General features: G+C 40.7%; 1 protein-coding gene and 1 non-coding gene across 4 annotated transcripts in view; one reads left to right on the forward strand and one right to left on the reverse strand.

Annotated features, from left to right (window-relative positions):
* The window catches only part of Tpx2 (TPX2 microtubule nucleation factor), a 48,321-nt gene that overhangs the window by 8,701 nt on the left and 13,183 nt on the right, over positions 1–26,437 (reverse strand). For 2 of the 3 annotated variants that reach the window (XM_060383067.1, XM_021639686.2), the window contains exons 2-11: positions 21,287–21,457; positions 16,956–17,078; positions 13,509–13,635; positions 11,476–11,607; positions 10,385–10,510; positions 7,825–7,946; positions 6,833–6,984; positions 3,798–3,966; positions 1,525–1,663; positions 109–325 (exon numbers count right to left, since the gene is read on the reverse strand). In XM_060383067.1, the coding sequence (XP_060239050.1) occupies positions 109–325; positions 1,525–1,663; positions 3,798–3,966; positions 6,833–6,984; positions 7,825–7,946; positions 10,385–10,510; positions 11,476–11,607; positions 13,509–13,635; positions 16,956–17,078; positions 21,287–21,392 (1,413 nt within the window). In that variant the 5' untranslated portion in view covers positions 21,393–21,457. Of the gene's footprint in view, positions 1–108; positions 326–1,524; positions 1,664–3,797; positions 3,967–6,832; positions 6,985–7,824; positions 7,947–10,384; positions 10,511–11,475; positions 11,608–13,508; positions 13,636–16,955; positions 17,079–21,286; positions 21,461–26,437 lie in introns of all 3 variants that reach the window. The other variant, XM_021639685.2, reaches the window with a different exon arrangement.
* Positions 20,217–20,320, forward strand: LOC132653926 (U6 spliceosomal RNA). Its single transcript, XR_009591746.1, has one exon. It is a non-coding gene; the product is annotated as a U6 spliceosomal RNA (small nuclear RNA).

The raw sequence follows: 26,437 nt of genomic DNA on the forward strand, positions 1-26,437 counted from the left end.
CCCAATATGCTGCTGTCCTGCTCACAGTATCAACTGGAATATTTCTGGGTAGATACTCAGTCTCAGGCAGGACACTCTGCCAGCACCCAACATCTCAAGTATTCTTACCACAACATCTTCCAAGATCTTAGTAGGGCAAGGTCTGGAATGAAATTCAAAGTGCTCTTCCTCTGGTTTTTTCTTTGCCTCTCGCTCCTGAATTCGTTTCTCAATTTCCAAATCAAAACCAATAGGTTGAGTAGGAGGCTTAACAGGCTGTCTCTTGGGCAAGATTGGGCCACTTTCAAAAATCCTGGCATCAAGTTCCTGTGCTTTGAATTTGTATCTGTAACAAGGAAATTGAAGTAATAAACACAAAAGGCTTTGGTTGTTTGTTTTCAAGACAGGGTTTCTCTGTGTAGCCCTGGCCGTCCTAGACTTGCTTTATAGACAAGAATACCCTCAAACTCACAGAGATCCACTGCCTCTGCCTCCCTGAGTGCTGGGATTTAAAGGCCTTTTAAATTAAATAAAAACTACACAAAGTAGAACAAAATCTAAGCATTAAGATGCTCCACCATGTACAGCAAAATCTCTCCTTTTCATAACCATGTTCTTCGCCTCCTTAAGAAAAGAGTACATGATACAGTCTAAAATCCTCCTGGGCTGGGGCTCCATGAGGGCAGGGACTTATAGTCCTAGCACTCAGCGGGCAGAAACAGGAGGGCCAGAAATTCAAATTTGGGGCTGGAGAGATGGCTCAGGTAAAAGTACTGGCTGCTACTCCAGAAAAACTTCAATTCCCAATAACCACATGGTGGCTAACAGCCATCTATAACTCCAGTTCCAAAGGATCCAATGTCCAATTCTGGCTTCCAGGGGCACCAGGCATGCCAGCGGTACATAAACATTACGTGGAAGCAAAACTCCCAGAAACATTAAAAACAAACAACCAAACAAACAAACAAACAAAGTCCTCTTTGGCTAATAGCAACTTTGAGACCAGCAAGGGATACATGAAACCCTGTACTCTGGTGACATAGGTCTGTAATCCCAGCGATTTAGGAAAATCAAGATGTACTTGAGCTACAAAGCCATCCCAACCAACTGAGTGTGGCTCTAGTTGAAAACTAAAGTTTCAAAAATTAAAAAGGAGCTGGTGTTTAGCTTCACAGCACAGTGTTTGTCTTACACACAAAGAAGGGTACCACAATCGTCAGGAAGCTCTAGGGAGACAAGGTTTCAGTGCAGACACTAAGTTCTGGCTTCTTCCAAGAGTGAAGCTGCAGATCTCCTGAGAGTCGGGGAAAGGTAGGACTACCTAGACCAAGCTTATCCTTAATTAGAATTCAAAGTTAGCTCTGTCACCCCCATTGCATTACATTGCACTGGATGTTTATCAGAGTATGCTCCAGGACCTCCATAGTCCCACTTTCAGTCAGACAGGAGCACAGCCTACAGAGCCACTAAATGCCACACATTTTTCATGGAAAGGTAAACAGTCACTGCTGCCGGTCTTCCCCTGAAACAACCAGTGAAACCTACTGTTGCAGTTTCTCAAGCTCCTCAGCTTCCTGCTCTGCTGTACTTTTGCATGTCACAGGCCTTGCACGGTATTTGGTTTGCAGTAGGGGAGTCTGAGGATCTCGTTTGATCTTGGTCACAGATTTGGGGGGTAAGAGGCCTATAAAACAAAATCACAGACATCTGCTTAGTTCCTTGAGATCCAAGTCACCTGGCCCAAGATCCAGGCTACCTGTAAGTCCTGACCCAACTATGTAGAAATGGAACCAGAGTAGTTGACTTGGTACACTCAAGTCAGCTCATGCCAGTCAACCTGACAGCTGTTTCCTCCCTCCCATCATTTTTATTAAGGACAGTCTTTGGGTAAATTCTTCTGCTATCTTCTGCACTCAAAATCTAACCATGTCTGATAGGGCCCTTGCCACTGCATAGGCCTTTCTATTAACAACAGTAACTGATTTGCTTGTTGTTGACAATGTTTTTATTGTAGTTTTAAGACAACAGACCTTTACAAATCAGTGAGTAATTCCCACCTGTATGAATTTCACAAAAACATCTGTTTCAAAGTATCCAGGCCACTCACAGCAAGTAAAATGGTAAAGTCAGGCATGATGGTACATATCTGTAAGCCTAGCATTTAGGAAACTGAGGCAGAAGGATCAGCAGTTTATTGCCAGGCTGCACTACATTTCAATTTTCAAAACGACCTCACTATATAGCTACAGCAAACAGCGAGGAAAAGAAGGGGAAAATCAGATAGTCAAAACAGACAGTCAAAGTTAAAGAGTTGGAGACAAAGGGAGGGAGAACAACTATGTCAATGCATCATTATTTAGAGCAGTGGTTCTCCCTTCCTAATTCTGTGACCCTTTAACACAGTTCCTATGTCATGCTGACCCCAACCATAAGCTATTTTTGTTGCTACTTCATAACTGTAATTTTGCTACTGTTATTAATTATAATGTAAATATCTGTGTTTTCTGATGGCCTTAGGTGACCCCTGTAAAAGGGCTGTTTGACCCCAAAAGGAGTTGCAACATATAGGTTGAGAGCCACTGGTTTAGAGCATTACAAACATTCACAGAAGGTATTGGTTTCCCTGATCAGTAACAAGCCTATCAATTTTCATATTACTCAAGAACAAATTCTCCTTAAATAACAGTGAGAAAAATTAATTATCTGTCCATTCGCTGGCTTCTCTTTTGAAACACTGTCTGACTATGGTGCCTTGGCTAGTTAGAATCTTAATTCCTTGAGGATAAAAAGCTTCACTAGGAAGGGCTTTCCACTGTTGAACTTCTAAAGACATCGTGTCACTTAGAAAGGAACAGTGTGCCTGAGCAGCTACAGGGAGTGCCAGAATAGGGGAAACATTCCTCCTCATTGGAGGGGCACAGAGCCAGTAAGGTCTGTAAAAGACAGATTAAAAAACAAAACAAGACAAAAAAAAAATCACTATTTTCATAATAGACAATTAAAAGAAATACTGTTTTTAGGAAAAATGTAGCACACTGGTAGAGGGCTTGCCTAGCATGCACAGGATCTTGAGGCAGAGTCCCATCAGTGCACAGAAAAGAGAAATACTGCATTTAAAGCAGCCCATGTGGCCACATAAGCAAAGTGCTAAACACTGCCTAACAGACAAGAAAATCTGTACATTCCTCAAAACAAATCCTGTTTTACCCAAAATACTAGCCATATTTGTTTTTGTTTTAAGACTGAGTCCTGTGCAGCCCAGGCGAGTCTCAGTGTAGTCTCAGTGTACATGGGCCTTGAGCCTGTACCTCCAAAATGCTGATCTTACAAGCATGTACCACCAACCCAGCTTAGCCAGTCTTCTCATAACTGAAGTTTACATTGTTTTCAGTCTTTAGATTTTCTTATCTTCTTGTAGAAATTACTTTTTTTTTTTTTTTCTGGGAGAGGGGAAGTTTGAGACAGGGTTTCTTTTTTTTTTTAAGATGTACTTATCTTTTATGTATGAGTGTTCTATCTGCATGTACACCTGCAAGAGGGCATCAGATCTCAGTATAGATGGTTGTGAGCCACTATGTGGTTGCTGGGAATTGAACTCAGGACCTCTGGAAGAGCAGACAGTGCTCTTAACTACTGAGCCATCACTCCAGCCCAGAAATTACTTTCATAAAGACAGAGACAAATAAAATCTCTTCATCTGTTCACCACCAAATCTGTACAAATTTATCCTCACTCTCCCACTCCCCCTTCAATAGTCTCCTGCTGTGCTGTGGATGGGGAAGAGACTCTGGCCAGCAAGGCACTGGCAGGAAACTCACTCTCGTCCTTCTTGTTCCTCAGATGATATCTACTAGGGGTCCGTCTGTGGAAGGCTTCAACCTGCTGTGCAATGGGCACATATGTAGAAGCTGCTTCGTCAAATGTTCTTTTCTTTCCTTTGGACAGATTGAAAGGCTTAATAATAGTACATCCTTTAGTCACTCGGGCCTGTGAAGAAAAAAGTTGTTCGGCAAATTAAGTGAGATCTAGCACAGCCACATATTCAGCACAGGTGTGCAGTTACCAGCCCTTTATCATTTTTCTTCTTGTAAAAAATCTGGCTCTTAGGAGACTGTTTTGCAATAGAACATATGCAATTTTCCCCAAGTGTATAAATGTTTTGAACCAATCAAGAGCAAGTATTCTTAGAATGTAAAGGGAAAGGAAAGGAAAAACCAAACATATAAAATTGGCATGGGCTGCTGGGCCTGCATCGGTCAGACAGAAGCCTAACTTAGCATCTCCACATACACCCTCAAACTGACTGATGAAAAAGCCTACCCCATTGTGTATCATTAATTTTTTAAATCTTTTTTTGTTTGTTTGTTTTAAGACAGGTCTCTCTGCACAGCCCTGGCTGGCCTAAAACTACTATGTATAGCAAACAGCCTTGAACTCGTAAGAAATCCACCGCCTCTAGCTCCCCAAGTGCTAGGATTAAAAGTGTGCCCCACTATGCCTAGCCGGATCATTAATTTAAAACTGCTCTGAATAGAAGCAAAGCTCAAGGACAATGAGGCTGCAACAAATTCAGGGTTTAAGGCTGACTCAAGACGAGCCAGAGCAGGACCTCAGTTCAAATAAAGGGCAATGGTGACTACAGATGTGAAAAGCTCACTAGCTCCAGAACGCCACCTTAGGATCATCAGTGCTTCTGGTGGTGCTCTGCTAATAAAACTGGACACATGTGGGCACCAGTCGTACACATGATCTATAGACATTCATGCTGACAAAACATACATAAGCATAAATAATTAATTAAAAGGAGGGGATGCTGGAGAAGTGGATCAGTGGTTAAGAACACCTGCTGTTCCTCCAGAGGACCTGGGTTCAATTCCCAGCACCCACATCAGGTGGCTCAGAACTGCCTCTAACTCCAGCTATCCAGGTGGGGATCCTATTCTCTCTTCTGGCCTCCGTCATCACCCACATATACAATGCATACATTCACAAGATACATAGGTATAAACATGAATAATAAAAGGAAATAAAACTTTGCCTGAAGTCAGGAGTGGTGGTGAACATCCTGACTTACTGGGAGGCCATTATTGGGAGGCGAGGCCATCCTCAGGTACACAGTGAGTTTAAGGCAAGCCTCAAGTAATTTCGACCCCATCTTTGAAAAGGGGGGGGCAGGGGGGCTGGAGAGATGGCTCAGTGGTTAAGAGCACTATCTGCTCTTCCAAAGGACCGGGGTTCAATTCCCAGCACCCACATGGCAGCTCACATCTGTCTGTACCACCAATTCCAAGGGATCTGACACCTTCACACTAATGCACATAAAAGAAAAAATTAAATAAATTAAATAATTTTTTTTAAAAAAAGGCATGGGTCTACAATTCAAAGTGCCCACTACTCTTTTTTAAATTGAAAAAAAAAAAAAAAAAGCAGATGGTAGCGGTGCATGCCTTTAATCCCAGCACTGGAGGAGACAGAAGCAGGCACAAACTCTGAGTTTGAGGCCAGTCTCAAATACAAAGTGGGTTCCAGGACATCCAGGGAAACACAGAGAAAGGTCCTGGCTTCTGTAAGAAAGCATGCTGAGCCAAGTGTGGAGGCGCACACCTGTAATCCCAGCACTCAGGGAAGCAGAGGCAGCTGGATCTCATGAGTTCGAGGCCAGCCTGGTCTACACAGCAAGCCCAGCCAAGGCTACACAGAAAAAACGTTTCAAAAAACCAAAAAATAAAAAATTAAAGAAAGCAAGCTGAGTACGCCACAGGGAACAAGCGAGTAAGCAGCACCCCTCCACAGATCCTGCACCAGCTCCTGCCTCCACAGATCTGCCCTGCTTGGGTTCCTGTCCTGACTTCCTACAAGATCAACAGTGCCCTGGAAGTATAAGCCAGATGAACCCTATCCTCCCCAAGTTTCTTTGGTCATGATGTCTCATCACAGCAACAGTAACTGTAACTAAGACGGTCTGTATAATGTTATTTTATGTATGTTTTCATGGCTGAAGCTTTATATAAATTGGATAACCTGGTGTATCTTCCGGGAAGACAGTTTCTCCAGTTATCAGCACTCCTGAGTTGTAGTTTTATGTTAGGCTTGAGGCCTCCTGACCTTTCCCTTACCCATGTTAACAGGTCTATTGTGGTTGTCCTTAATTAGTTCATGTTCAGGTCTTGTTTAGCTCATATTTAGGTGAGACTCTATGGTCGTACCTTCTGACTTTCTTGGGAGACACAATGTCACAGAAAACTCCCTGATCCAATTGGGGCTGGGGCAGACCTCTCATATTGTGTCCAGTTTTATTAGCAGAGCAGCACCAGAAGCACTGATGATCCTAGGTCAACATTCTGGCACTAGTGAGCAGCTCACATTGTAGTCATCATTGTTTTTATTTGAGATGAGGTCCTACTTTCCACACCTGAGCCTGAGGTGTAGGAGAAGGCCTCTACAAATTTGCCACACATAATTTTATGTGCTTCGTGTTCCACATTTTTTTTTACTTTTTTAAAAAATTACATTTATATACTCTGTCTTCACACACACCAGAAGAGAAAATCAGGTTCCATTACAGATGGTTGTGAGCCACCATGTGGTTGCTAGGAATTGAACTCAGGACCTCTAGAAGAGCAGTCAATACTCTTAATCACTGAGCCATCTCTCCAAACCTTCCACCTTAATTTTTATACCAACTTGGTAATATGCTTTCCCAGAGAAGTAATTGGTAACAGTCACAGAGTTCACCCATAATGTGTATCTATCTTGATTCAAAGAGTAAGCTTTCCTCAATCATCCAATTGTAAACAATGACCACACTACAGCTGAGTCCTGCTGAATTAATAATAAGAATACTGCTACTTACAGGAGATGAAGGATGCTTTCGAAGTTCAGACATGAAATTCACTTCCTTATACTCTTCCTGATTCTTGGGCTGTTGTTTGATTCGCTCATCTGTGAGGAAGTGAAAGTCAACTGTTTTGGTGACCTGGCTCGCAGATTTCTTCACAGGTTGCCCTGAGGAACAGAGTAAAACACACAGTTAGCATTGAGAACAGAGAACACTAACTAGTAAGCCCCTTTCCAACACTAATCCTTTCTGTATTCTTATTACAGAGGATCTAGATTTTATGTCTGAGTTCTATTGGGTTTGAAGGGCTTTGTTCAGATGCAAACGAGGTAAGGAAGAAGAGCCCATCACTAGGCTGTAGTCTTTAAACAGCTCTGATAAAGCCATGGCCTCACCTTTTTTTTTAAAAAAAAAGGTTTTGGAACCCAGGGACTCACAAATTCTAGTCAAACACTCTATACCACTCAACCCCTATAAACTGACTTTAAAGGCAAATGTCTTGCTCTAAAAGGAAATTTTAACTCAGAATCCCTAAGAAAGGACCCTATAAACTCCAAGATACTTTTCTATCCAGGAGGCAGGACTCTCTAGCTTTGGTGCCACCAATACCACTAAGCCAAAACAAAGCAAGCCTACAAGCTCTTCAGTTATACTTTTCCTTCCAGGTGCAACTGAATGGATGGAGCTCTTTTTAATCCTTTAGGATGAAAAGAAAATAACAAACTGGCCAGGCCAACTGTCATCTTTCTCAATCCTTTTGGCTAGCACATAAGCAAAGAACAGCATGCCCTGAGAAAGCACTAGTTTGGGTAGTCCAGTCTAGAGGGTAACCCCTGAGAGGCAGATGAACCTACAGCCATCATTTTAAATAAAACACATTGCCTTATGCTGACTACTCAAACTGATTGTTTTTGTTTTGTCCTTGCTCTAAAGACCTCAAAAAATGCTACTAAATTTCTAAGAAGCACCCTCATAGTTAAGACTCAATCAAGTGAGGCCCAATCAACCTGGCCCTGCGAGAGCAAGCTTCTTGAACTCTTCATTCTTTTTCCGCATCTCCACGACCTCCTGCTGCATTTTCATTCTTTTCTCCAACTCCTGCTCCTCAGTACTTTTTAGAACTTTCTGCCTAGAAATAAGAATCAGTAAAAGAGAGAAGGAAAAAGGTTGAATAATACAAAAAACTCTAAAGCTGCTGCGTAGTTTCTCTGTATAATCTGTGCTATCCATCAAAACCAAACAGGTATCTACCAGAAACAGATGTTGGATTAATTAGGTAACATTATGAAAAAAAATATATATATGGGCACTTTACACTAGATATTATAAAACTTTCAGAGAACAATTGCAAAAAATAACTACACAAGACACTAAACATCACAAAAGACCCACACATTTGACCACACCAACAATCAATTTTTATGTCACATGAAAAAATAAATTAAAAAACCAGAAGAGACACATTTAGAATTTCAGCACTTGGGAGGCTAAGGAAAGAGAATTCTGATCGGAGGCCAGTCTGGGTTTCCTAGATAGTTTTAGGCCCAGCAATGTAGGAAAAAATAATTAATTAATTAATTAATTAATTAAAAAAAAAAAGGCCCACAGTAGAATGCATAAAATAAACAAGGCTGCAGCTCAGGGGTACAATGCATGCCTACCATGTTGAACTAGGCTTGATTCTCCAGGCTACCTACCTACCTACCTACCTACCTTCCTCTCTCTCAATGGAGAAACAGGAAAGAGTTACTCTAAAATAGTATAATAGAGCAGACAGAGTAAAGTCATTGAAGATTCCAACATCTCAGGTTCAAATACTAACATTTCATTTTATTATCTACCTATGAACTTGAATAAAGAATTTAGCCTATTTTTCTCCACTAAAATTACAGAATATGAATACTTCTGCTCCCAGAATCTAAGTGTTATGTAGACAGTGAAAGGCCTGACATATGGTGAGGCTCAACATGCCTATATCCTCAGCATCTGAGAGTCAAAGGTAGAAGGATCAAGAATTTAAGTTCATCAGCAGCTACATAGCAAGTTTAAGACAAGTTTGTACTACCTAAGACTCTATCTTAAAAAAACGAAGAAAAGAAAATTTCAATAAAACTAGAGGAATAAGAATTTCAGAGCTCTATTGGATAGCATGGTGAACACAGGAATAATGTAATGTATTGAAAAAAAATCACTAGCCTGCAAAAAGAACAGAAGTTCAACCCTAGAACTCAGGGAAGCAGAGGCAGGTGAATCTCTGTAAGTTCAAGGCCAGCCTGGTCTATAAAGCAAATCCAGGACAGCCAAGGTTACACAGAGAAACCCTGTCTTGAAAAAACAAAAACAAACAAAAACAAAACAAAAATCACTAAGACAATGATTCTCCAGTGTTCTCACTATAAGACAATGTTAAGAATCTGAGGCACAGGGGCTAGAGAGATGGCTCAGCAGTTAAGAGCATTTACTGCTCTTGCAGACACATGGGTTCAGTTTCTAGCATCTACATGGTGGCTCAACAACCATCCTTAACCTCCATTCCAGGAGATCTGACACCCTCTTCTAACCTCCATAAAACCAGTATAAATGTTGTGCATTGGGAAAAAATATATATATATACATCTAAAAAAGAAAGGAGAGAATCTAAGGTACTGGACATACTAGTTGGTTTGACTATTCCACAATCACTGTTAGATTATAACATTACTTTGTACCACATAAAATATTATAAGCAGTCAATTTACCAAAATGATAAATAGAGTTGAGTTTGGTGGTGCACACCTTTAATCCCAGTGCTAGGAAGGCAGAGGCAGAAAGATCTAAATGTGAATACATCCTGGTCTACAGAGCAAGTTCCAGGACAGCCAGGGCTACATAGAAAAACTCTGGCTCAAACAAACAAACAAACAAACAAACAAAAAAAGGTAGTATTTTGATGGTTAAATACTGTTATCAACTAGATTTGAAGCAATTGAAAGTTATAAGGAGGCAGATGAGGGGCTCAGCATGCAGCTTTGTAGGGAGCACTTAGAAACATATACAAAGCTTGGTCTCCAGTGCTATATACACCAGCATATCCACAACCCCAGCACTAGGGAGGTGGAGGCAAAAAGAGTAGAAGTTCCTAGGTTAGTGCAAGGTCAGAACAAAAGGTAATGGGACTGCAAATATTTTTGTTTTTTAGAAATAAAACTGGCAGTAAATAGTCATAAACTATTATCTATTAAAACAAAAACAAGATTTTTCAGAAAAAACTTAAATAATCTCTTGGCGAGTGACTACAACTAAACTGCAAAGTTGATTACCGACTAAAATCATGTACATTTACTGGGTAAAGGCAAAGAAGCTCAAGGAAGCCTGCGTGGCTAAGCCAGCGAGAACTCGCGCTAGTCGTGTCCTGGTCATGTTTTAAGCCAGCATCTTGTGTTCACTGCTTACCACCTCAGCACCCTTCCAGTCACAGACAGCTTTTAAGAGTCTCCCAAATGGCAGCTGTGCCAGTTTGATTGAAGATGGACCCATCTGTATCTCGTTATACTTGCTCTAAAGCTTACTCCTGGGAAAGAAATTTACCTCGCAGGTAGAACACCAGACACAGCATGTCTGCCCTTGACTTTCTCCAGGCTTTCTCTTTCATTCTTTCTTGAAGTAGCTGGAACACTGCCCTCTTCCTCTTCCTCCGGTTTCTTTTTATGAGAACTTCAGTTCAAAATGAAGAAAACATACATAAATTTCAACTTCCTAAAGCACATCCTCCTTTTGGGGACTAATGACACTCAAACCACAAGGTTCTTCGATCACATCATCAGCTCATACACAGAACAGGTCAACCGTGATAAAGCCCTCAGAGGTCAGGAGAGGCATCCAATGGTGTTTCAGAATACACAGTGATTTCATCAAGTCAACACACAGAAGGCAGTGGACAACCTTCCCGATAGCTACGACATCTGTTTCTTCGTACTTGGGAATCACAGCAATGTACCAGCTGCAAGTACTGACTGTACTTGCTCCAGCAGCATCTCCTGCAACTGGGCAATCCAAGTGACAATCTGAACAACTAAAATAAAATTGAAGATAGAATTTCTGGGGAAGACCTCACTTTCCAGAATGAATGCTAGCCTGCTTCCTTTATAATATAATCTCTTGAACATGGATATGTCTAAAGATATAGCAGTTACCTTCTGATAATGAAGCTCAAGCAAAATGAAAAAATAGCAATAGCTAAGAATCTACCAAAGCCAGTGGCAAACCAGTTTTGAAGTTTACGTTAAGTACATAAACTATTTAGACACTTTAAGAGTATTCCTCGCTGTGAAACACACCCTGGTTAAAACTAATAATAAGCATGAACACCATACAGTCTGGTCGGGGTCCGCCACTGAAGAACACTTGGAGACAAACCTGTGGACAAGTTGAGCACCTTCCAGAAAGGAGACGGGTAACAGCGTCCCTGGCCATAGGAGACGGGTAACAGCGTCCCTGGCCATAGCAGACGGGTAACAGCGTCCCTGGCCATAGCAGGGCTTTGGAGTTTTCCAGTCTACGCAGAGAGCAAGCAGACTCCAGAAGGGCCCACTGGTAACTGTGCTTTATAACTCACAACCCTCAATCAGGAGAGAAACCCAGCACGCGGGAGGCGACAGTGAAGAGCCCTGCCTACTTACGCCTTCATTCTTTTGTTAGGCGGGCAGTCACCAGCAGAAGTAGTGCATCTCTTTGCTTTCATTCCAACAAGGGCAGCATGGCTTTTTTCCTTCTGCTCCAAATTCTTCTGAGCGGAGAGTCTAACAGATCTTCTGTGGTGGAATTGACATAATTTATCTTATGATGAATACATTTACTACAGATACGAAAATGTTCTTCAAACAATAAAAGTGTGTCAACTACAAGGCCAATAAAATGTCTATTTTCTAGTAATCTAATTGTTATTTCCAACCATAAAATTCTGATATTCAAATAAGCTGGTGGTTTATAAATTAGACCTCAATAAAACTGATTTTTAAAAACACCAACAAAACAGGCTAAAAAGGATCATTCTATTATAATCTCAGCACTCAGCAAACAGAGTGAGCCCTGGCGTGTGGTGGTGCATGCCTCTACTTCTAGCGCATGAGGGGAGAGGAGCATCAAGCATGGCGTCACACCCTACAGAGAAGCAGGCAGATCTCTGAGGTCAAGGCCAGATCTGGGTTTACTTCCTCAGGGAAGACATAAGGAACACAGAGAAAGTGGAGGAGTCAAAATTAAAATACAATCACAGCAAAAGGGAAATAAAACAACAAAAAAGACCCATGACCAGGAAACAAAGTAGTGTCAGATCTAACCTAATTAGTAATAATAACATAGTAATATACATACACTCAAGTAAAACAAAACAAAATTATCAGATCAGTTTTCTTTTTTAAAAGAAGATCCCATTAAGTGCCATCTACAAAAACTAAATTTTGTTTGGTTACTATAAAAGCTGTCCACTGGGGACTGGAGAGAGGGCTCAGCCAGTTAAAACTGGCTATGTGATGGAGAGATGGCTCAGAGATTAAGAGCACTGGCTGCTCTCCCAAAGGTCCTGAGTTCAATTCCCAGCAACCACAGGGTGGTTCACAACCATCTATAGTGAGATCTTGTGCCCTCTTTAGGCATGAAGGCAGAACACTGTGTACATAATAAATAAATAAATAAGTCTTTTTTAAAAAAGAAAGAAAGAAAAGAACACTGTCTAATATAACAGACGACCTAGGTTCAATTCCCAGCACTCACATGGCTCCTCACAACTGTCTGTAACTCAAATCCAGTGGATCTAACTCCCTCACACAGAAATACATGTAGTCCAAACAACAAATGTACATTTAAAAAAAGTAAATTATAAATTATTTTTAAAAAAGCTGTCCATTAACATGAAAGGTAAGGATGGGGTGGAGAGGTCAGATCACTCAGCGGACAGAAAAGCCTGTGTCCACGCCTGATACCTGACCTGACTCTTCTTCAACTACTGTTCATGTACACAATGGCATATACACACACACAAAATATATATATATATAAATTGAATTTCAGAATTTTAAATAAGGATTGGTATGTAATTCCATAATAGAAAATGTGCTTAGCACACATGAGATTGGTTTAAACTCTAGTACCATAAAATATTAAGCATGAATAATAAAAGGCAAAAATAGAAAAAAAGTAAAATAGAGGATATATACAAATATAACCACAAGAAAGCTTCAGCAATACTAAGAAACAAAGAAAGGCGTTTGAGGGCTGGAGAGATGGCTCAGTGGTTCGACTCCCAGCATCCAGATGAGGCTCACAACTGCCTACAACTCCAGTTCCAGGTCTGACACCCTTTGACCTCCACAGGCACCAGCAATGCCCATGACACACATAATAAATGCAAGCAAAACCCATATACATAAAGTAAAAATGAAATCTTTTAAGGAGAGAGAATGGCAATTGACATCAGAAAAACAACTCTAACCATACAAAGCTTTTGAAATCAGACCGACGACAAGTTTGAATCCTTGCTTTGAAATGAATGTGCCTTGAGTGCACTAAGTATGTATAACCACTAACCATAAACTAAACCTGCAAGCTATAATCCATAAGCACGGAATGAGCATGAGGTACTGACACATGATCTGTGTAGTTCCTAGACTGTCTGAACAGCCTATAATACCCACTCTTGTGGCCCGACTCTTACCTCTGAGGCTGGACAGGAGTATTTCCTGCTATAGCCGGCTTAGCCTTCAGGGAAGAACAATCATTTGATGGAATGGATTGTTTCTGAAGATTTTCCTTGTCTGTCTCATTATAGTAAGTGTTGTCAACTACAAGAGAACAAAAAACTAGTCAGACTACTGCAGAAGTGTCCTGAAATACCCACTAATTATAAGTTTAGCCATGCAGTGGTAGCTCGTGGCATTAGTCCCAGTACTCAGGAGGCAAAGGAAAGAGGATCTCTGTGAGTTTAAGGCCAACCTAGTCTACAGAGTGAGTTCTAGGACAGTCAGGAATACAGAGGGAAACTCTGTCTCAAAAACAAAAAGTTTAAATGGTAGGGCTGAAGAGATCGCTCAAGAGTTAAAGACACTAGCTATTCTTCCAGAGGACCTGGGCTTATATTCCCAGCATCCATATGATGGCTCACAACTGTCCATAATTTCAGTTTCAAGAAATCTGACATCTTCTTCTGACCTTTGAAGGCAGGATATACAGACATATATGCAAGCAAAACAACCACAGGCATAAAATAAAATTTTTAAAAGTTGGAAGTTTAAATGGGTTTACCCTGTAACAGGAGATAATTCCTCTCACAGATACCATAAGCTATCAGATTAAAAGCACAGAGCCACATATATGTTACTTCTTTTCAATTTTTTGTCAATGGGTTCCCTATAGATACCGGCCAAAAACATATTCTAGGCTACTGCCATTGCTCTTAGCTTCCCTCCAGAACTTGATGCTAAGATCCTATTGCTGAAGACACCATACACTGGAGTCCTAATACATGGAGAAACCAGCTAGTAGCACTAGTCCTGCTACCTGGCTTTCACAATGCTGAAGCTGTATGTATACTCCAGGGCAAGTAATCAATAGTCTTTCTCAGATGTGAACACTGCCAGTTGCAGTAACAAATGCGTTGGCAAGACATGCCTGCCATTGCAACAGTGACAGAAATATTATGAGAGTAACCAGCCACTTTCTGATTGGATTTAAGGCCCACCCAGAAAATGGAATTCACTCCTGCCCCTATTAGTACGTCCAAGAACTTGTGGGGGAGGTGATGGGTCCTCTGGGAGAGCCTACTACTCTTCTGCTAAATGGGCACAGTACTAAATTGCCCCCAAGTACTTATCTTTACACCCACAGGTTAGTGCCTCACCCAAAACTCATCAGAGAAGCTGCTTTTTCTGTAGTGAATGGCAGTTAACAGGGTCAAAGCTGGTCAATATGTAGAGAATAAGAGACTGTAGACTGGTCAGATCTAAACAGGACCTCGCACCCATTACTTCTAAGGCTCAGGGATCATTACAGAGTAAGGGGGTGGAAAGCCGGAGGTAGTGGATACAGGGACAGTATCTAATCAGATATGACAGGGCAGTTGCACACAGGAACTCCTAGTAGCTAGGATTTTAGGCACCAACCAAGAACAAGATCAAGTCAGACAAAATCCCAGCATGGACGGAAATGAAGTTGCACCCCTAGCTGAGGAATTATTGGCAGGACTATTGTCAGCTGATGGCTGCTGGGAGAGGGAAAGCCAGTTTTCTTCAGGGATGCTCGTCATGGTCCTATGCTGATGCACACACTGGACTAAGTGGACTCAGTAGTTTAAAAAAATATATATAAAGCCAGGCATGGTGGCTCACGCCTTTAGTCCCAGCACTTGGGAAGCAGAGTCTACAAAGTAAGTTCCAAGACAGCCAGAGCTAGGCTATTACACAGAGAAAACCTGCCTCAAAAAAAAAAAAAAAAAAAAGAAAGAAAAAAAGAAATTGAGAGGAAATGGAAATAATGATGGGAGGGGTAGAAGGGATAGGAGATAGATTTGACTACATTGTATTATACGGGGCTGGAGAGATGGCTTAGTCATTAGGCACATTTGTTGTTCTTTGGGAGAACCTGAGTTTGATTCCTGGTACCGACTCGATGATTCCAGTTCCAGGAGTTCCAACGACCTCTTCTGACCTTCATGGGTACACATACACATATGCAGGCAAAACACTCACCCATACAAACATGAATAATTCTAATATTTTAAAGGAAAGTATGCATGTATGAATTCAAGCGATAAATATTTTAATTAAATTAATAGCTCTCCAAATGAGGAATAAAGCTAATCAGCACTCAATCTCAAGAAAAACAAACTATATACAAATATATGTATATATACATAAGTGTATGTGCATACCATGTGTGTGTGTCAATACAGAATTTAAAATGAAAATCACACAAACTCAAATATCATCATTCTTAAGCATGGAAACCTTAACTCAGGTAAAGTTATGCAGAAAACCTGCTTATAAAAGCTACTTTGCCAGTATTTCATATAAGCAGTTATCAAAGTATCATAATATCCCTTATAAATAATTATGTATCAATTAAAAAACACTTTTCAGGTTGGTGATAGTGACCTAAAAAGGCCAGCCTGGGATACATAAATTTTTAGCTGGGATGTGGTGGCCCATGTCTTTAATCACAGAACTTGGGAGTCAGAGGCAGGAGGATCTCTGTGAGTTTCAGGCCAGCCTGGTCTACAGAGCCAGGGATATACAAAGAAACCCTGTCTTGAAAAATAAAAATAAAAAAGAAAGAGAGAGAAAGAGAGAAAGGAAGGAAGGGAGGGAGGGAAAGAGAGAGAGAGAGAGAGAGAGAGAGAGAGAAAGAAAGAAAGAAAGAGAGAAAACACTTCCAAAAAAATTCATAAACTAAGGGCTGGACTGCAGCCCAGCAGTAAAGCGTTTGCCTAACATACTCAAAGCCCTATATTCAATCACTAGCATAGCAAATAGAAAAAACAACAACAAAGAGCAAAAGAAACGAAAACTATACACCAACATTATTCATGAACTCTGGTACAGTTACTATCACTTTTTTAATTTAGCATACAAGCCCAATGTAGTAGCACATGCCTGTAATCCTAGTACTCAGAGAGGCAGAGGCAGGTGAACCTCTGTGAGTTCAAGGCCAACTTGGTCTACAAAATAAGTCCAGGACAGCCCAGACTACACAGAGAAACTCTGTTTCGAAAAACCAAAAAGAAAAAGAAAAAATATTAGCATTCAGAGTAGGACTATAATACAGTGGTACAGCACTTGTCAAGCATGCATGAGGTCCTAGATTTAATCCCTATCTTTAGGGAAAAACAAATAGCAAATAAATCCGAAAAGCATATAAAAAGAAAAACACAGCTAGGTACAGTGGTCAAGCTGAGCATGTAAGAAGTAGAGGCAAAAAGACATGAGTCTGAGGACAGCCTGAGCAACACAGAGACTTGCCTCAGGAAAAAGAGCAGCACGGTTTGTTGTACATTCACCAGCAACTGAATCTATCCATTTCACTAACAAACCTGGGGGTTCCCTCAGATCCGAAGCTCTAGTCGCCACCAGCTTTTGTCAAGGCGCTGGTGGAAGCTGTTTCTCCTTACCTGCCTTCAAAGGTGTGCCCCCGCCTTGCTGAAGCTTGGCTCTTCTCAAGGAAGTTTTACCCTGAAAAGGCTCTCCTATTCCATTCTTCCCAAGAAACTTGTTTTCCAAGTTGGCCTTCTCATCTGTGAAATAATCAGTAAGAAAGCAAAACAAAGGAAAATCACATATTAAAATGAGGAGTAAAGCCCACTTCCAGCATGTTTAACAAAAACACAATTCTGCAACTAAAGGAAAGTACCACATATTACACGGCAAGAACAAACTGCAAAATTATTTGCAAAGACTTGCAACATCCAGTACCTTCCAGAGAAGGAAAGTTGCAGATTCTGTATTGTGTGTGACTCCTTCCCATTGTTAAGACAGTGAGGGCCACTTGGACATTATCTGGCCTTATCTACTATTTAGTACACCAAGTGCCCTTGAAGAAAGTTTGGCCACCAGAAACTGTAAGATTACAAGGGACAGTGTCTACCACTGAGCGTGGGATGTGTGAGAGTGGAGCAGAGCAAAGTTTTCTCAAGGAGTTTTATCTTGGGTTCTTCTGTGATTAAAGCTGATGTAGAATCCCTGTCCCAGCAATAACACACTGTGTCAAGCTGCAGGAGCACAGTGAGCCCCTGGAGAACTCTACTGTGCACAGACATTCTGATAATAACCGTGAAAAGATGTGATAAGACGAAGGAAAACAAGAAAGAAATATACTACAGCTAAGATGGTTTTCTAAGTACAGAATTATTTTTTCTTTCAGACTCTGTATTTAATCTCATTGCTATACTAGTATTCCCTTTTTGTGGATACTGGGAACATAAAGAAAACTTGTAAAAGCCAGGTGAGGTGGTGCACACTTGTAATCCCAGCATTCAGGAGGCAGGGGCAGGCAGATCTCTCTCAGTTCAAGGCCAACCTGGTCTGCAAAGCAACTGGGATGGACGGCCAAGGCTACACACACACACACACACACACACACACACACACACAAAACAAAACAAAAAAAAAAAACAAACCCTGTCTCAAAAAGAAAAACCAAAACCCAAAAAGAAAATGTGAAAAGAAATCTTGAGATAGCTGGTGTTACTTCTGAGCTGTAGTGATATGGGACATGGACAAGACTTCTCTAGGCCTTCTTATCCCTTCAGCACAGCCCTCTCCTAGGCCAGACACCATCTCATCTGGACTCTGCGTTTTAAGTGGTGCAGCCACAATGATCATCTTTGTTCCTACCACATATTGATGTTCATGTTCCTTAATGAGGAAGGTGGAGACAAGAGAAAGGATAAAATGAGAAGCATCTTCAACAACTGGACTCACTTATTCCGAAGTCATATCAAAATAACAACTGTAAGCTGGGGGCTGGCACGATGGCTCCATGAGTAAGAGCACTTGCTGCTCCTGCAGAAGACCCAGATCTGTTCATAGCACCATGTCCAGCAGCCCACAAGTGCCTGTAAAGTAGGCTCAATGATCTCAGCCCCTCCCCTGACCTCTGTGGGTACTACACTCTTTCACATGCAGGTAATGTACACATAAATAAAAATAAAAATCTTCAAAAAATGTTTTGGCCTGGTTTTAGACTTGTACCATTTTGCAGAACTCCAATCAGGCTGTCTTACCTATTTATGGATTGGGTTGTTAGTATCATAGTGCCTCCACTTAAAAATTATTCTGGGAAAGCTGGAATGGTTAGGAGTATGTAATCAATCATCTTCGAAGACATGACCTTGGCTTTCAAAACCACATTAGGTGGTTTACAACTGCTTGTAATTCCAATTTCAAATGAACCAATACCAATACCTCTGCAGGCAAATGTACTCACAAGTACACATAACCAAAACAGATACAGATGCATATACAAAAGTAAAATTTTCTTAAAACACACACAAAAGGTATTTGGTGCTGGGGTTGTGCTCAGGTTGGTGAGTGCTTGCCTACTATGCACAAGTATTTAATGCAGCCCCAAGTACTACATAAGCTGGGAGAGGTCAAATACTCCAATAACCTCAGCACTACGGGATTCAAGTAAGATGAGAAACTCAAGATCATCCTCAGATATACTGAGTTCAAGGCCAATCTGAGATACAAGAGACCTCAACTCAAAAAAGTTAAATTGAAAAATGAACTGACACTCAGTTTCTAGCACCTGGAAGGTGAAGGTTGGAGGCTGGAAACCTTAAGGGTCAGATTTGCCTCTGTCTCCAAAAATTAAACAGCCTGAAGCTGGAGAGATGTCAACAGCAAGCCAGGCACAATCTAGTCAGATCTCTTGAGCACAGTCTCAGAAACAGACAAAGCAAGACTAATCTCAAAGGTAATCAAATATGTAAAAGCAACATGGGATCTTTGTGATTTTTAGAGCCATTTAACACCTTGACTGAGATGCAAGCTTCAGGAACCTTGATTGACAAAAGCTACCCACACACACCCTAGAGAAATCTAAGGCTAGCAGGATGTAGCAATGTCAGGTGCAGTCTATACCCAGATGACAATGGGTAAGTTTTATATGATCACCACCATGACAGACATGCCTGAATCCTCAAGTTTCACTAAATCCTGTTTCATCTAGTTGAGCCTTATGTACCTACAGCCTTAGTATTTGTCATTCTGAATCATAAAATAGTAATACTTTCTATTTACAGCCCATTCCTAAAATACGGGGCATTTCAATTTTATCTGACACTTGAGTTCAAAGGTTAGAGTTTGAACTCTCACACAGTCAAACCCGCATACAACTTCTGGCTGCACAATTCTTATAGCAGTATACTTTGAATTACAGCTGATTTTATATAGTTATGATTTAATACTCTTTTGTAATATTACTTATATACCGTCCTATATCATGTCATATGCGGTCTAAATGTGTGTCTATTTAATACATTTTTATAATTTACAATAGATTTGTAAATGTTTTATTGTAAATAAAAGATTATCTACATGTGATATATTCAGGAATCTTTTTTGTATTTTACTAATATTTCTAAGCTTGATAGTTTATCTCTAAGTTTTTTTCACATTGAACCAACATCTCCCCTCAAAAAAGGACCTATAAACTGGGTGTGGTAATACATGTCAATAATCCTAGCTTTGGGGAGCTGGAGGCTAGAAGATTTTTAGTTTCTGGCCATTCTACATAGTAAGGTCAAGTCCAAATTGGGCTGGCTCTGTAGTGAAATAGTGTCTCATAAAAAAATAAAAATTTTTTAATTAAAAAAAGAAGAAGAAGAAAGCAGGATGGCAGAAAGGTAGTGGACAGGCATGCCAAGCGCCTGCTTCAGCAGCACATACGCTAAAGTTGAAATCACACAGAAAAGGTAAGCATGGCCCTTTTACCAAAGATGACAGGAAAACTCATGAAGTCTGCCATATTTTTTAGAATCGTCTTATTTCTTTCCTGTTTCTGTGCAACTGTATTGTAATCTTAAATTGTCTGTAAAGCTGTTTTCATCTCAAAAAAAAGAAGAAAGCTGCAAGGCAGTGGTGGCACACGCCTTTAGTCTCAGCACTCAGGAGACAGAGGCTGGTGAATCTCTGAGTTTGAGACCAGCCTGGTCTACAGAGTGAGTTCCAGAATAGGTAAGGCTACATAGAGAAACCCTGTGTCAAAAAAGGAGGAAGGAAAAGAAGGAAAGGAAGGAAGGAAAAAAGGTAGGAAGGAAGGAAGCAGGCCAAAAAAAAGAGAAAGGAAAGAAAAGCTTGGCATGGTGGGTCACACCTGTAATACTAGCATTTCAGAGGCTGAAGCAGGAAGACTGTCAAAAGTGCTGGCCAGTCTAGGCTACAGTCTGAAACCTTGTCTCAAAAAACTTAATTTCACATGTGAACAGATTTCTGTAGTTTAAAAGTTAACTGTTTTTCTATTAAACCACAGGTGAGAAGGAATCATGGTGTGGAAAGAATGTATAATTACTTTGGTAGCCTCTTGTTTTTTAATTTGTTTAATTTTATTAATTTATTTTTATGCATATGGGTGTTTTGCCCTCATTTATGTCTGGGGAGGCCTGAAGAGGGGCTTGGATCTCCAAAGACTGGAACCACAGATAGCTGTGAGCGGCCACAGTGGGTTTGGGAGTTTGCCAGTGCTCCTAACTGCTGAGCCATCTCTCCAGGCCTTCTTTTACTCTTGAACTGTCCTTAGCACACAAGATACTAACCCTTAAAATGGCAGAGAAACATCAGGGTGGTGGTGTACGCCTTTAATCCCAGTGCTCAGGAGGCACAGGCAGGCAAGCTCTGAATTCAAAAGCGCAAGTACTGGGATGTATATTCTATAGATACAGAGTAACCCTTTCTTGAAAACAAAACAAAGCAAAACAAAGCAGTGAAAGTAGCCACTTACCAAACCATGAGTCCACATTTTCAGTATCTTCTTCAGCATTCAAAGATGAAAAATTGATAAAGTCGGTGGGAGCATCAAAAGAGTAAGTAGTTGTAACTTGTGACATTGCCCCCAATTAGTGTAGGAGGACTCGCTTTTCCCAAGACTCCAACACTCTTCTCAATAGATCGCCTTCTGAGGAAAGAAATGGTTACAAAAATTAGGTTGTACATAAACATTAGGTATTGATCCCTACCAACTACTTTGGCTTTACATTCTCAATTCAGAAAATCTTCTAGGGCCAGGCATGACACATGTAGGCCTTTAATCCCAGCACTTGGTAGCACAAAGCAGGTGGATCTCTGTGAGTTCAAGACCAGCCTGGTCTACATAATAAATTTCAGGTCAGCCAGGGCTACATAGTGAATTACCTGCTTTAGCTTGTGGACTTAGAAAGAAGCCAGTTTGGGGCAAGTGAGAGGGGTCAGCAAGTGAAAGTACCTCCCACCAAACCTGACGACCTAGTTTGGTTCTCCAAAATCCACATGGTGGCGAGAGAAAACTGACTCCCGCAAGTAGACCTCTGATCTCCATACATATGTTGTGGCATGCATGCACACTCACACAAATAAATAAACATTTTTTTTTTTTTTTTTTTAAAGAAAAGGCCAGTTAGGCACAATGGAACACGCCTATAATCCAAGCAGAGGCAGGCAGATATCTGAGTTCAAGGTCAGCCAAGTCTACAAAAAAAAAGAAGAAGAAGAAAGAAAGAAAAAAAAGGTCAAGTTTGATGAGTACTTACAATATGCCATTTACTATTGGGTGTTGCATTCATTATTAATTTTCCTTCAATCTACCATTTTCTTATTTTGAAGCCTTCCTCCACCTATGTATTCAATCTCAACCTGATAACCTAATTTCTAAAACACAACATCAACTTTTTTTTTTAATTTTATTTATTATGTACACAATGTTCTGCCTGCATGTGTGCCTGCATACCAGAAGAGGGAACCAGATCTCATTATAGGTGATTATGAGCACCATTTGGTTGCTGGGAACTGAACTTAGAACCTTTGGAAGAACAGTCAGTGCTCTTAACCTCTGAGCCATCTCTCCAGACCCCAACAACATTAACTTACACCTTTCAATCTTAACCCAAGTCCAACTAAGTATTAACCAGTACATAACTCCAAAGCCACAGTGTTAGCTTATCTCCTCTACAACAAGCACTCAACTCTGTATCAGCTAACTCCATAAACGTTTCTCCTGGCACACTTCACATCTGAAGACAAAAGCTCATCTTAGTTGTTTATATCAGGGTGCTTAGTGGAGTGCCTTATAGATACAAGAGTGAGACCTGGTTTTGCCAACTGTGTTTTATTCCTTAGAAAGATCTTAAGACAATGCTATTCCTGGGCTGCAGGTGTAGCTCAGTGGTGGAAAGCAAACTCAATATGCATGAGGAAGTGAGTTTGATCTCTAACACTGAGGGGCAGAAGATAAAAAACAAAACAATTCCTGGGTACCTTTGAAGAAAATGACCTCATACATATCGAAGGCACAAGATGCAGAGTGAGTACAAAGAACAAGTCAGCAATACGAACCTAGCCCTGATTCCAGCAAAACCGCACTCCACCATGTGCAGCAAACCTAGTAAGTTTAACTCTCCTGCTCTAGTTCTAGCAAGTTAACAAGACAGCCGAAGTAGTCTGAAAAACTGCCTTTATAAAGGCCACACTCACTGACAAACAGAACTGTTTGTCCTAGAAAGCACCCTGAGACGGTAACAGGGCACAATGCCTGTGATTCCTAGCACTCAAAGGTAGAAACAGGAAAACTCTGGCCAAGCTAGAATCTAGCCTGGTTTACACAGCAATTTCCAGGCCAGCTAGGGCTACATAGAAAGACCCTATCTCAATAAAAAGAAAAGTAGGTAACAATAAGGGAAGTAAGGAAGTAGATAACAATATTTATAAAAAAGTTATCCCCTCTCTTGGGATCTGTGGGATGGCCCAGTACAAAGGCTTTAGCTTACCATACCTGACAATCTGTATTTCACTCTGGTACCCATATGAAAGGAGAGATGTAACCTCTGCAAGCTATCCTCTGACCTTCATATGTATGCCATGGCACATATATACACACAAACATTTTTTTTTTTTTTAAACTTTAAGTTGAGTGTGGTGAAGCATGCCTTTAATCATACCACAGAAGACAGAAGCAGGTAATCTCTGTGAGTTTGAGTCTAGCCTTGTCTACTTACTGAGTTCAAGGCTAAGTCAGAGCTATATAGTGAAACCTTGTCTCAAAAACAAAGACACACACACACACAACCTTTCTCTAAATGTCTATAAAAATTAATTTAATTTTTTATTTTATATTGGTTTTTTCAAGACAGAGTTTCTCTGTGTAGCCTTGGCTATCCTAGACTCACTTTGTAGACCATGATGGCCTCAAACTCACAGAGATCCACCTGCCTCTGCCTCTCCAAGTGCTGGGATTATAGGCATGTACCACCGTCCTGGCTTGAAAATTAATTTTATAAAATTCATACTCATTTAAACCAAAACACTTGTAAAAAACATTGAACCAGAGCCAGGTGTAGTAGCATACTCATGTAATCCCAGCACTCGGGAGGTAGAGGCAAAAGGATGGGAGTTCAAGGCTAGCCTGGGCTACATAAGACCCTAACTCAAAACACACACATACACATAGAGCAAGGTATGTAGTTTATGCCTAGAATCCCACCACCCAGGAGGCAAAGGCAGGGTGACTTACTGCAAGTTCAAAGCTAGCCTGGTCTACATACACAGCAAGTTGTAGGGCAGGCAGGGCTCTGAGAGTGAGTAAACAAACATTACAGTCATAGCTGCAACTGCAGTATATTTTGAATGTTTCACTATTCTACACAATACTCCATGGCAATGAATTTGAGTATATACCATCACTTGATGAAATGTAAAAATTGCTTCATCTGGATGTGGTGGTACATGCCTGTATTCCCAACACTCAGGAAGGCAGAGGTATATGGATCTCTGTGAGTTCCAGGTCCACAAAGTAAGTCCAGGACAGCCAAGGCAACACAGAGAAGCCCTTTCTCAAAAAAAACCTCAAAAGCAAACAAAAAACAAACAAACAAACAAACAAAAACCTTCTAAGCTGGGCAGTGGTAGCACACACCTTGAATCCCAGCACTCAGGAGGCAGAGGTAGGCAGATCTCTGTGAGTTCGAAGCCAGCCTAATCTTCACAGTTCCACAACAGTCAGAGCTACATAGAGAAACCCTGTCTCAAAAAACAAACAAACCAACCAAAAAACTTTCTATAAAAAATTCTTATAGCCAATATTCTGTACATATTTGTTATTTTCTCTAAAATAATTTTATTTATTTATTTTTTTAATTAATTACAGGTTATTCACTTTGTATCCCAACTGTAGCCCCCTCCCTCCTAAAATAATTCTTATGATGCTGAGCCAGAGTATCTTACTGCATACTGTGAAAATATTCCTCAGAAGAACAGCATATCACCAGGGAGTGTTCCACTTCCTCAATTCCCATCACCACCAACGCTATACATTGGCACCCTGCATACTGGACGTCTCTGAAATCACTGTCACCATATTCTGAGCTCAGTCACCCGACCTTCACTACTGCCCAGTGGCTTGGCCAGCATTTCCTTACCTTCTCACTGCTGAGAAAGTACTTCTGGGTTTTAGAGTATCTCAGAAATATTTGTTTTAACAAACAGCAGATTTCTACAGTGACATCATTATACATATTATACATACCACACAACTTCTCCCTGTGAACTCATTACAGCTGTAGCTCTTTATAGCAGCATTCTAGATGAGGACTTAGTATAGAAACATGATATCTCAAACTGGAAAGAACTGCAGGTATCATCTGATTTTGTTTTTGTTTTTCAAGACAGGGTCTCTCTGTGTAGTTCTGGCTGTCCTGGAACTCACTCTATAGACCAAGCTGGCCTTGAACTCAGAGATCCTCTTGCCTCTGCCTCCAGCGTTTTGGGATTAAGGGTGTATGCCACCAAGCCCAGCTGGTAACATCTGATTTTTGCAGTTTATAGATATGGTTAATTAAAACAAACCAGGGCTTACCAAAAACCCACATAACAATACTAAAATTGTGGTTTAAAACATAGGAACTAGAAATGCCAGACTGCATTACGTACTGAATCTGTTATTTCTAATGCCCATTCACAACCTTAAAAGCATCACTTATCGTCCTTATCCGAGAAGAGGAAGCTAAGGACCAGAAAGTACTGTTTCCTGTCTGGTCATGTAAAGAGCTATCTCCCAGATGCAGCACAGCCTCTGACACGCCAATGACAGTATCAGGAACATCAGGTCTCCATTTGTGTACAAGACAGCACTGCATTTGTTTTCCACAGTCTTCGGACCTGAAGAAGGCTCTCTATGACGCCAGTCTAAACTTTTCACTCTCCATTTCCACTTTCATTATTCAAGGTTTTTCGTTTGTTTTGTTAATTTGTTTTATCTTGGGGCTTTGTTTTGTTTTTTCGTTTATTTATTGCTGCTGGGTTTTTGTTTGCTAATTTGTTTTGTTCTTGTGTTTTTCCTTTTTTTTTTTTTTTTAGACAAGGTCTCACTATACAGCCCTGGCTTACCTGGAACTGGATTTGTTCAATGGGATCAAATGGGGAGGCAGTTAGCCTCTGCCTCCGGAGTGCTGGGATTAAAGGCATGCAACATGACCTAGCTTTTTGTTGTTGATGGTGGGGGTGAGGGTAAAGGCAGGGACTTACATAAGACAGGTTGGCCTGGAACTTGCTATGTAAACCACACCTCCCACACACACACAATATATACATACAAATTCATACCATATAGATATATATATAGAGAGAGAGACAAAGTTGTTTTTTTGTTTTGTTTTAATTAGTGAAGGATTTCTCTGGCAATAATTAAAAATTCCCTGCTCGAAAAAAGGACATTTTTAGCTAAGCATGGTGGTACACGCCTTTACTCCCAGCACCCAGGAGGCAGAGGCAGGTGGGTCTCTGTGAGTTTGAGGACAGCCTGGTCTATAAAGATAGTCCAGGACAGCCAGAGCTCTTATGCAGAGAAACCCTGTCTCAAGAAAAAGAATTTTTTTCTTTTTAACAACTATTCTAGAAGACGTGGGAA

This window comes from Meriones unguiculatus, chromosome 4 (genome assembly GCF_030254825.1).
Source record: "Meriones unguiculatus strain TT.TT164.6M chromosome 4, Bangor_MerUng_6.1, whole genome shotgun sequence".
Lineage (NCBI taxonomy): Eukaryota > Metazoa > Chordata > Mammalia > Rodentia > Muridae > Meriones > Meriones unguiculatus.